Genomic DNA, 12081 nt, shown 5'->3' on the forward strand with positions numbered 1-12081 from the left:
ATAGAAAGGATCAATGAAACTAAGAAGTGGTTCTCTGAGAAGATAAACAAAATTGACAATATCTCAGCCAGATTCAGAAAAAAAGAGAGAAGACTCGAATAAATACAATCAGAAATTAAAGAGGAGTAACTACAGTGGACACTGCAGAAACACATTGGATTACAGAAGATACTATGAAACACTATATGTCAACAAACTGAATAGCCTAGAAGAAATGGATAAATTCTTAGAACCATATGACCCCTCAAAACGGAATCATGAAGAAATAGAGAATCTGAATACACCAATCACAAGCAGAGATTGAAACTGTTATCAAAAGCCTCCCAAAGAAAAAGTCCAGGACCATACAGCTTCTCTGGTGAATTCTACCAAACATTCAAAGAAGATGTAATTCCTATGCTTCTCAAACTATTTTGAAAAATTGGGAGGACAGGACACTTCTGAATTCATTTTCTGAGGCAAACATTATCCTGATATGAAAACCAGACAAGGACAACACAAAAAAGGAAAATTACAGGCCAATATCAGTGATGAACACAGACGCAAAAGTACTCAACAAAATATTAGGAAATTGAATACAACAATACATTAAAAGGATCATACACCACAATCAGGTGGGATTTACTCTAGGGGTGCAGAAATGGTTCAACATTAGCAAATCCATCAATGTGATGTATCACATTAACAAAATGAAGACTGAAAATCACATGATCATCTCAATAGATGGAGAGAAAACATCTGACAATTTCCAACATCCATTTTTGATAAAAACTCTCAATAAAATGGGTATAGAAGGAAAGTACCTCACCAATACAAAGGCCATATATCACCAACCCACCGCCAACATCATACGCAATAGTCAAAAAGTGAAAGCCATTCCTCTGAGAACAGGAACAAGACAAGGGTGCCCACTCTTGCCACTCTTCTTCAACATAGTACTGGAAATTTTAGCCAAAGCAGTAAGGCAAGAAAAAGAAATAATAGGTATCCAAAAAGGAAAGGAAGAATTAAAACTGTCACTATTTGCGGTTGACATGATTCTATATACAGAAAACTGTAAAGAATCCAACAAAAAACTATTAGAAATAATCAACGAATACAGTAAAGCTGCAGGGTACAAAATCAACATTCAAAAATTATTTGCATTTCACTCCACTACAGTGGCCTGTGGTTTGCCAGTTTGGAACTATACACCGCTCATCAGGCCATGCCATGGTGGCATCCCAAAGAGAAGAACTAGAATGATTTACAACTAGGATATAAACTATGTACTGGGGCTTTGGGGAGAAAATAAAAGAGTAAGATAGGCAAAAGATGTTATCTCAAGGCCAGTCTTACTCACACACACAAAATCAGTTGCATTCCTATACACTAATAATGGACCAGAAGAAAGAGAAGTCAAGACTATAATCCCATTTACAATTGCAACAAAAAAGAATAAAATACCTGGAATAAATTTAACCAAGGAGGTGAATGCCATATACACCAATAACTATGACATTAATGAAAGAAATCAAAGAAGACAAAGAAATGGAAAGATCTTCCATGTTCATGTATTGGAAGAATAAACACAGTTAAAATGTCCATATTACCTAAATCAATCTACAGATTGATCTACAGCTTAATCTACAAACTTAATGCAAACCTGAATGGAATACCAATGATATTCTTCATGAAAAGATAAAAAAGAATCTTAAAATTTATATGGAAAAACAAATAAGACTGAATAGCCAAAGCAATCCTGAGGGGGGAAAAATACACTTGGATGTATCATGCTCCCTGAACTCAAAATATAGTACAAAGCTGTAGTAATCAAAACAGCATGGTACTGGCATAAAAAACCCAGATATACAGATCCTTGGAACAGAATTGAAAGCCTAGAAGTAAAACCACACATCAAGGGACAGCAAATCTTCAACAAAGAAGCCAAGAACACAGAATGAAGAAAGGACAGTCTCTTCAATTAACAGTGTTGAGAAAATTGGAGAGCCACATGCAAAAGAATGAACGTAGACCACTGTCTCACATGATACACAAAAATTAACTCTAAATGGATTAAAGACTTGGATGTAAGACCTGAAACCATAAAACTCTTAGAAGAACATATAGGCAGTAGAGATTTGATGTAGGTCTTAGTAGTATCTTTCTGAATACCATGTCTCCACAGGAAAGGGAGTCAAAAGACAAAATAAAGAAATGGGACTACATCAGACTAAAGAGCTTCCACAAGGCAAAGGAAACCATCATCAAAATGAAAAGACAGCCTACCAATGGGAAGAAAATATTTGCAAATCATACATCTCACAAGGCGTTACTTTCCAAAATATGTAAAGAACTCATACAACTCAATAACAAAAAAAAAGAATAATCCAATCAAAAAAATGGACAGAGGATATGAACAGACATTTTTCAAAGAATATATCCAGAAGGCCCACAGGCACATAAAAAGATGTTTGACATCACTAATCATCAGGGAAATGCAAATCAAAATGACAATGAGGTATCACCTCACACCAGTCAAACGGCTATAATTACCAAGACAAAAAATAGCACATGTTGGAGAGGATGTGGAGTAAAGGGAATGCTCATAAACTGGTGGTGGGAATGCAAACCAGTGCAGCCACTGTGGAAAACAGTATGGAAATTTCTCAAAAACTTAAAAACAGAAATACTGTATGATCCAGCCATCCCACTACTGGGTATTCATCAAAAGAACATGAAATCAATAATTCAAAAAGATATATGCACCCATATGCTCACCACAGCATTATTCACAATAGGCAAGATGTGGAAGCAACCTAGGTGCCCATCAAGGGACAAATGGATAAGAAAGTGTTGTATATATATACAATGGAATAGTACTCACCCATAAAAACAGACAAACTCATCCCATGTGAGACAAGATGGATGGATCTTGAGCAAAACAAGTCAGACGGAGAAAGAAATACTGTATGATTTCACTCCTATGTGGAATATAAGCAAACACATAGATGAGAATAGATTAGTGGTTACCAGAGGAAAAAGGGATGAGGGAGGATGAAATGGTAAAGCCACATATGTATGGTGACGGATAAAAACTGAATTATTGGTGATGAACACAATGCAGTCTAAAGAGAAACTGAAGTCTAATGATAGACACCTGAAATGTATACAAGGTTGAAAGCCAATAGGACCCAATAAAATAACTGTATATACAGGTACATATATATATATATATATATATATATATATATATATATATATATGTAAATACAGACAGTGACCACTAAAAATAGGCGCACATAGAAAAAGCAAGTTAAAATGGAATTTAAAATAAATATTATTAACCCCAAAGAAGAAAAAAAGAGAAAGGGGAACAAAAGCCAAATGGAAAAAAAGAAAACATATAGTAAAATGGATGACCTAAATCTAACTGTCAATAATTACATTAAATGTAAAAGCATAAAATTCTCCAATTGAAACTTAGAGTTTGTCATAACAGATAGAAAAACAGCACTAAAAAAAAGCAAAAGAATATCTTAAATACTCAGAGTCTTTGTTAAATTCTATCATATGTAGTTTCGTTATTTTGACAAATATTTTGAATTGCTGCATAGCACTCTAATTTATGGTTATAATAGAATTAATCATGTTTAGATATTACGATGCTATACATTAAGTTGGACAGCTTATCTAAGGTCTTTTCAGTTCTTGCTCTTTGTTAATTTAAGACTTATGATTTTATTCTCTTTTATGGCCACTAGCAATCCCTGACTGAGTACTTCTGTGGTTCATGAGTTAGAGGATACTAATGTAGCATGATCCAGAGTTGTGTCAAATTCATTCAAATTCATTGCATCCTAGTTAGCAATAAAATAGTCATACTTATCATTCAGGAATCCCTTACAAAGGACCATGATCCATATTATTTCAAGTCCTAAATCATATTGCTATTCAATTCCAAAAACCTCACAGAGCATTGGATCTCAGCCTCCAGAGACCGTTCATTGCTGGTCTTTATCACATGTATCTAGAAAACTCAGGTCTGTGAGAATGTCAGAGTCTTTCCCTGCTTGGCCAAATGGGATCTCCATCTCTCCTCCAGCTACAGTTCTGACACGGGAAGCTCAAATAATTTCTTGACAGGAGTTAATTTCTTCATTCCTCCACTATAGCTCTTAATATTACTAAGTTGAGCACATAGGAGAGAATAATCTTGTCAGTGAATACATAAACACTGGCTGGAAAAGACTGGGCCACATAAGGAGGACTAAGTTATTTGGAACCATTGTTCAGTTCACTGGAATGGGAGGAACTGGGAAGCACATAATCAAATGGGGTTCTTTTCGGTAGGAAGCTTCAGAACAATTAATGAAAACGTTTACGTCTCACTATTTCAACGAGAAGGAAACACTAACTTACACATACCATGGTTTTGCACCTACCAAAACTGATCAGTCCTCCTTGGGATTCCTCTACTGGGAAAGAACAAAGAGAATCCAGAGCTGGGAAAGGAAAAAGAGACCATGAGAGCAAGCACAATTTAGGGTTACCATGAAAGGAAGTAACATTTGGCTCCTCCATTCCATTTTGCATAATACCACTAACTGTACAAACACAATATGAAAAGATTAGAAGGATTGTAGATAACCCCAAACTCTTCCCCTAATCCCCAGGAAACCCAAACACTTCAGCAGACAGTTTTCTGGCCTGTCCTCCACTTTGGGGAAGCTGCTCTGCACCTGAGACTAGGCTGCTCAGCCCTGCCCTGAACAGGTCCTCGTCCCTCCATTCACACCTTCCAGGACTGAAAAGGAGCCACGCCATCCAACCACACCTTACCTCATGGCCTTGGGGTCCCGTGAGGTTGAAGAGGTTAGAAAAGACATAGAACTGGTCAGGAAGTATTCAGTATTCCAATTCCAGAAAAACTGACTGTGATTAAACACATTACGACATATTCATGTAATAAACGTGAAGTCAGGAAAAATATCGTGAACATGGAAAACATTCCAGAAATACTGTCAGTAGAAAAATCAGGTTATAAAACTAGGTACAATATGATACCATTTGAAGAACATATGTGTATCTCAATATCAAATGACTGAAAAATCATCAGACTTCAATAGACAGAAAACAAGCTAGAAAGTTGTACATTCAAATATTAACAGTGCTTATCTTTTGTTCCTGATGGGGGTTTTGTTTAAGTATGTATTAACTTGCTGATTCAATGGCCATTTCTTAAAATATCTATGCATGTGAACATTTGTTGTGTGTTAAGTGGAAGCTGTTTTCTAAAATGTGGAAAGTTCATTCTTCTAAACAGATTTTAGTAGGTCTTGGAGAAATGTACTAAATTTGGGTTGTTTTACTAAATGTTTTTTGTTTCTTTCAGTTACCAGTGACACAATCTCCTCTCAGGTTTCTAGGCATGCTCATTGTTGGATGACTGTCTAGACAGATGGTCAAGTCCCTGAGTATAGCTAATATGTACTGTTGCTGGTCTCGGGGTTACATCCTTCTGCAAGTTTTCTGTACGGAACCCTTTCCCACCCTGTGAGTCACGTCCTCCAGAAAGCTGCTCAATTATCTTATCCCATCAGTCTCACTCAGCAACCACCATCATCAGAATAAAAAATGTAATGTAGGAGTTACCGTGTGACCCAGCACTTCTGCCCTTAGCTATATACCCAAGAGAATGGAAATATGCATTCACACAAAAACTGGTACACAAATGTTCACATTTCTAACAGCCAAAAAGTGGGAGCAACCCAAATGTCCATCAACAGATGGATGAGGAAAATGTCGTTTATGGATATAAGGGAATATTACACGGACATAAAACTGAAGGCTATTTTGATACCGACTCCTCGTGGATGACCTTGAGGACACTGTGCTAAGTAAAATGAGCCTGTCATGAAAGCATAAATTTTGCATGATTGCTCTACTATGAGGGTCCTAGAGAAGTCAAATTCATAGAGACAGAAAGGAGAATGGTGGTTGCCAGGACTGGGCGGAGAGGGGAATGGGGAGTTAGTGTTTAATGGGACAGAGTTTCAGTCGAAGATGAAAAAGTCCTGGAAGTGGACGGTGCTGATGGTCACACAACAATGTGAATGCACTTACTGTCACAGAACTGTACACTGAAAAGTGGTTAAAATGGCAAATGTAATGCCATGTATACTTTCCAAAGTAAAGTAAAAGAATAATGTGCTTATCTACCACATGGACGAACTTTGAAAAACTCTTGCTAGGTGAAAGGAGCTAGACATAAAAGGACACATACTGCATGATTCCATGTAGACTGAATTTCAAGACTCAGCAAATCCATGGAGACAGACGACGTGTTAGTGGTCTCCAGAGTATGGGAGGATGAGGGACAGGAAGTGACAGCTAACAAGGCCAGGGTTTCTTACTAAGGTGATAAAATGTTTTGGAATTAGATAGTGGTACTGATTTTTACAACCTTGTGAATATAGTAAAACGTTTTCTTTTGAGTACATTTTTACAAGGTGAATTTTGGGGCTGGCCCAGTAGCGTAGTGATCAAGTTCAGCACACTTTGCTTTGTTGGCCCAGGTTCACACGTTTGGATCCCAGGCATGGACCTACGCCACTCAACAAGTCATGCTGTGGTGGCACCCCACATACACAATAGAGGAAGATGTGCACAGATGTTTGCTCAGGGCCACTCTTCCTCAAGCAAAAAGAGGAAGACTGGCAACAGGTGTTAGCTCAGGGCCAATCTTCCTCACCAAAAAAACAAAAAACAAAACAAAAAAAACAGTGAATTTTATGATCATGAATCTATCTCAACTTAAAAAGTAATGTAAAAATTTGCAACATAAATTCCTTACCATCACGGTGCTCTCATAGGTCATCAGAGTTTAATCACAACCCGACAGTGGTGACTGCAGTCAGAATGACATCACTGCCTTATAAAACACCAAGTCACATTATCTGAATCTCCCTAGTGGCCTTCGATGCATCTATTCCTATTCAGGGTTTACTTTACTTACCAGAAGGAATGTAAAAGTGTCAACTATGTCATTTGAGTCTTTTTATCACCCCGAATACTAAGATGGCATGGTCTGGCATATCATAAGCACTTACTAAAAATCTGATTATTCTACCCCAAATTCTAGTTCTAGACATTTCTTAAGAAAATACTGAGATAAAGAAATGCACGTACAAGTATGTTCAATACTTAGTTTATGACAGCCAAAACTAGAAACACAAAAATCTAACGGAACAGGTTAATTAACTTGGTTCTGCTATATGATGGCAGGTACAGCATTATTAATCAGGATGATACTGGTCCAAGTGTAAAATACGCACTCATAACTGGGGATCCAGTTGAAACTTAAGACATAGATTCTGTTCTCAGATTTTCTAAACGTAACTGCTCTTAGAGTTCATGACATTTTAATGCCTTGGGTTGTTCATCAGTAAAACTAAGAGTGTGAAGATCACTTACTAAGCATGAATATCTTGGAGAAATATAATCTACATAAAAACTTAATAACATGTTGTAATCCTATATAAATATGTTAGATATTTTTACTGAAGAACATTGCATGCCCTCTAATTGGGTATTATAAAAGAAACAATTATTCTTAGATTAAAATTGTGCTTATCAGCCCTGCTCTGATAATGCTCACAAAACAAAGGGAAAAAAGTCAGGACTTTTGCTTGAGAATGCATTTTTAATTCATAAATCAAGAGTTTCTAGAAAAGAGGAGGAGGAAATTTCCCTCCCACCGAAATGCAGCAGAATCAAAGAGACATTTGTGAATCACAACCTGCCCAAAGAACCTGATGTGATCAAGCATCTCATAAGTGAGAACATCAGTAAGACTCTCAGTGCCCTGAAGCAGCAAAGAAAGACGTGGGGAAATAAAATGATTCCTTATTTTCTTCTATTTCAATCAGTATTTGGAAATGTTTTTGGGAAGACAACTAAAATCAGATATTATTGCAAAGTTTTGTTAAGTTTTTCTTATATCAATAATTTAAAATCAATGATTTTATGGAAAAAAAAACTATCCTCAATGTTGACTTTTTTGTGTAAAACAATTATTTTCACTTTTCATGGTTCTTCTTTTGGGGATGGCAGGACTGAGGAGGAAGTCAGGAGGCACCAGGCTTTTCTTGGGGCACAGAATGACTTCCTTACACGACACTCTCCAGGTCCACACCCGCCCTGCTCATACACATAAACGGATGGAAAAGAGGACAGAGCCTGGAGTACGGGAATAGGTTTACAGCACGTTCCTGGGGTCCGAGCTCTGGGAACCCCGAGGCTCTGAGACAGTAGCTGCCCCTCAGAGCTCCCAAGTAGAGAACTCCCCAGGCTTTCCCAAACTAACCTCGGTGCCCCCTGGCTGGAAATCTCCCTTTAGGGCTCAATGTCCTACTTCCCTCTTGCAGCCAAGCAGCTGTGAGGAGAGAAGAGGAAGAAGCGCCAGGGAGCCCAGAGCCACCAGACAGTGAAGCCACAGAGCCACAGCCATTACACCTGCACAGGTGAAGGACATGCACCAAATCCCCGTCACCCCATCACAGCCACGCACCTGTCACAGCCTCGCAGCCACACCCACGGCACGGAGGCGCATCCCACCGCTCACTCGCGTCTCTCACACACACACCCCGCCACACGCTGCCCGTCTGTCCCCACAGACACACACCGTCCTCTGCCTTTCAGGCCCGAGAGTCCCGTGAGGACTGGCGTCCCTACTACGGGCCTCCAGGCTGTGAGCGCTTCCGCCGCCAGCCCTCCTGGTTCACGTCGGGCTCGAATTGACTCGCTTCACAGGATTGCCGCATCCTGTGCTAACACATCCACAAATGAGCTCCACTCACCTTGCAAAGAGGGAGAACCGCGCGAACACGGAATGGAAGCCGAAGATCTGGAGTGACCGCTACCCTCTGGGAAGTGTCGCTCCAACCTGAACATCTCCGGGCGCCGCGGCTCGTCCGAAAGGCCGCCGAAGCGCGGAAGTCCCGTTGGAACGGCAGCTCGAGAACCGCCCGGAGCCCGGCCCGAGCGCAGGTCTCTCCGCCAAGAGCGCGACGCGAGGGCGCGTGCGCGGGCACGGAGTCTGCGCGGAGGCCGCTGGTGCGCGTGCTCGGTCCAGAGGCGCCTCTGCGCCCAGGAGGCCGAGCAGGGCGGCCCGGCGCCGGCTCCGAGCGTCCGGCCTGTGGGCGCAGAGCCGCGCGGGAGGGTCGGCGGGGCGGCCCCGGGGCGAGAGCGCACGGCGGGTGTGAGCTCTGAGGGCGGGGCCCCGGGCGAGTCCCCTCAGGCGGCTGCAGCCTGGGGACAGCATGTGGGGCAAGCAACTCTCGATCCCGCCGGGGATGAGCTGGTTTATTCAGTGTCTGTTAGCTGCGTTTAAAAGGTGTGTAGGAGTGAAGTAATGCACATTTACTTAATTCTCTAGGATAAGCTATAATAGTCAAAATGGAATGAATAATTAAATGTAAAAGCGATCTGGAGATACACCTACATATGTTTTTGTAATATTAAGTTAGGGACAGATTTTCCAACCATAACTGAAGAGAGAAATGCTAAATAAATACTGAGATTTGACTTGATAATTATGTGTAAACATCCGAATCATCTAAATGACAATCAATTATTGAAATAAAAATTGATGCAAGACAAAAATTCAATAACTTAACACATGTAATGAACAGACAGATAATCTCAAGGCACTGTGTTTTTGTCGCTCAAAATAATGGTCACTAGTCTAAGAGGAGAGTAGCAATAACTATAGAAATATAAATTATATATGCAAATTATCAGCATTACATGATGATAGTTGAAAATACAAATTACCATTAGTAATAAATATTATCATCAAATACATCAGAATCAGAATTACTTGACCTTTTAGGAATTGATCCTGCTCTCCATAATGAGTAACTAAGAAAATATGGGTCATTTTATTCCCTTAACTCTGTTTATGCTCCTGAATCTCCTGATGCATTTTATTGCTCCATCTTTTTCATAATTATTTTTTGTAGCTTCTTTCTCTTCAGCTGAGACGTCTCCTACGTTCTCTTTACACTATTCCATAAATGATCCCAATTTCTTCCTAGGCATCATTGGTGAATTCCATGCTTGTGATGACAATGTAGTGATAAATTATCCATGTGTTTTTTCCTCCAGTTTTGTCTATTCCTCAAGTGACTCTCCTGGATGTAGCAATAGGCCAGTAGCGATGCATGACATTTTGGTCAGGTCAGGCAGTGAGAAGGAAAGAAAATCTAAACTCTCTCTTTGAGATTTTCAATGCAAGATCTGGGTGGAAGTCGACAAATAATTTGGAAGTACCCACGATTAGTCAGTATGAGGATTTTATGCTCCCTCAAGAGTAATTGAGGTGGGGGGTCGGGATGGGGGGTGAAAGGGATGAAGAGGGTTGAATAACAAACTTCCAGCTATAAATAAATGTCTTGGGGATGTAACGAACTTGTTGACTCTATTTATATTTATATTAACTATAGTTAACGCTATATTGTGTATTTGAAAGTGGCTGAATAGATCCTAAAATTTCTCATCAGAAGAAAAAAATATGTAATTATGCATAGTGATGGATGTTAACTAGACTTATTGTGGTGACCATTTCACAATATACACAGATATTGAATCGCTATGTTGTACACCTGAAACTAATATAATATGTCAATTATATCTTAATTATTGTTTTTAAAAAGAGTACTCGAGGTTGTTTTATCAGATGGACAAAAGAAGCTATTTCAAAGGAAACAAGAAGTCCTAATATTTAGAGTCTAATATTTAGACTCCGTGGGGTCCTTGAGAAATGACTCTGTGTCCTGGCCACACTACTGGACAGTGCACTTGAAATACCAAGTAAAGTAAAAGAAATAAATGATATCAGTGCCCCACAAACATTTTCACGTAGGATGATGTAGGAATCCCGGGTTCCCTCCTACCCTGTCCCCCACACACAAATCTTGACCAGGGACAGAGTTACAGAAAAGAAAAGGCTGAGTAAATTTACACCACAGTCATAACGACACACCCGCCAGAAGCCTCAAATTAAAATTTGGACAGTATTAAGTGTCAGCAAGAATGTGAAGATATGGGAATTACAGTGTGGGACTATCAATTGGTTTGTTGACTTTGAAGAAAAAAATGACAATATCCCCAGTAAAGCTGAAGATATGGTTACCCTATGATCCCTGCTTAATACCATAAGTAAATCCATGCGAATGGTAACCAGATATATATATGTGTGTATATATATATATACACACAGAAGAATCGTCTCAGAAGCATCATTTGTAACTGCCAAAAGTGAACACAATCCAGACCTCCATCAACAATCGAAGGAATAAACAAAATGGTGTATTAATAGGATTAACTTGCAACACTGAGTATGAATCTTAAATACTTAATATTGAATGAAAGAAATCAGATGCAACAGTATATATATGTTACCCTAATTACACAAGGGAAAAAAAACAGGCAAAAATCAGACTATGATTTTGGCATAGAAATAGACATGATAAGAGTATAAAGAAAGGCAAGGGAGGGTTATTATACTAATTTGGATATTCGATACCCTGGGGGCAAGAGGAGTCTAGCAACAGTAGGGGGCATGCAGGAGACCTACTGGTGGTAGTAGTACTCTATTTCTTGACCTGGGTTGATGTCACACAGTTGTTTATTTAATAACCATCTATAGGTATCCATTTTTTTTGTTAAGATTATGATAGTTTACAACCTTGTGAGATTTCAGTTGTACATTATTGTTAGTCATGTTGTGGGTACACCACTTCACCCTTTGTGCCCTCCCCCTACCCCCCCTTTCCCCTGGCAACCACCGATCAGTTCTCCTTGTCTAATATGTATCCATTTTTGTGTTTGTATATTTCACAATGAAAATGAAATAGAAGAAAGGAAGGTGAAAAGAAAGAAATTTCTCTATTCATGAAGTTCTTAAAGTTATAATTTTGGTCAATCAGGTTTTTCTCCAAATTCAGATTCTAAAAAAGTGAAAGCACAAACACTGTTTTCAGGACAAGTGTAACTGTTCTTTGTAAATGTATTTCAAGTCAATGACCAGCTCACACT

General features: G+C 39.2%; 1 protein-coding gene across 1 annotated transcript in view; it reads right to left on the bottom strand.

Annotated features, from left to right (window-relative positions):
• The window catches only part of LOC138923124 (uncharacterized), a 53006-nt gene that overhangs the window by 27296 nt on the left and 13629 nt on the right, over nt 1-12081 (bottom strand). The window contains exons 3-4 of the mRNA XM_070259839.1: nt 8841-9275; nt 4425-4484 (exon numbers count right to left, since the gene is read on the bottom strand). Of these exons, the coding sequence (XP_070115940.1) occupies nt 4425-4484; nt 8841-9275 (495 nt within the window). The remainder of the gene's footprint in view (nt 1-4424; nt 4485-8840; nt 9276-12081) is intronic.

Source organism: Equus caballus, chromosome 2, assembly GCF_041296265.1.
Source record: "Equus caballus isolate H_3958 breed thoroughbred chromosome 2, TB-T2T, whole genome shotgun sequence".
NCBI classification, from domain to species: Eukaryota; Metazoa; Chordata; class Mammalia; order Perissodactyla; family Equidae; genus Equus; species Equus caballus.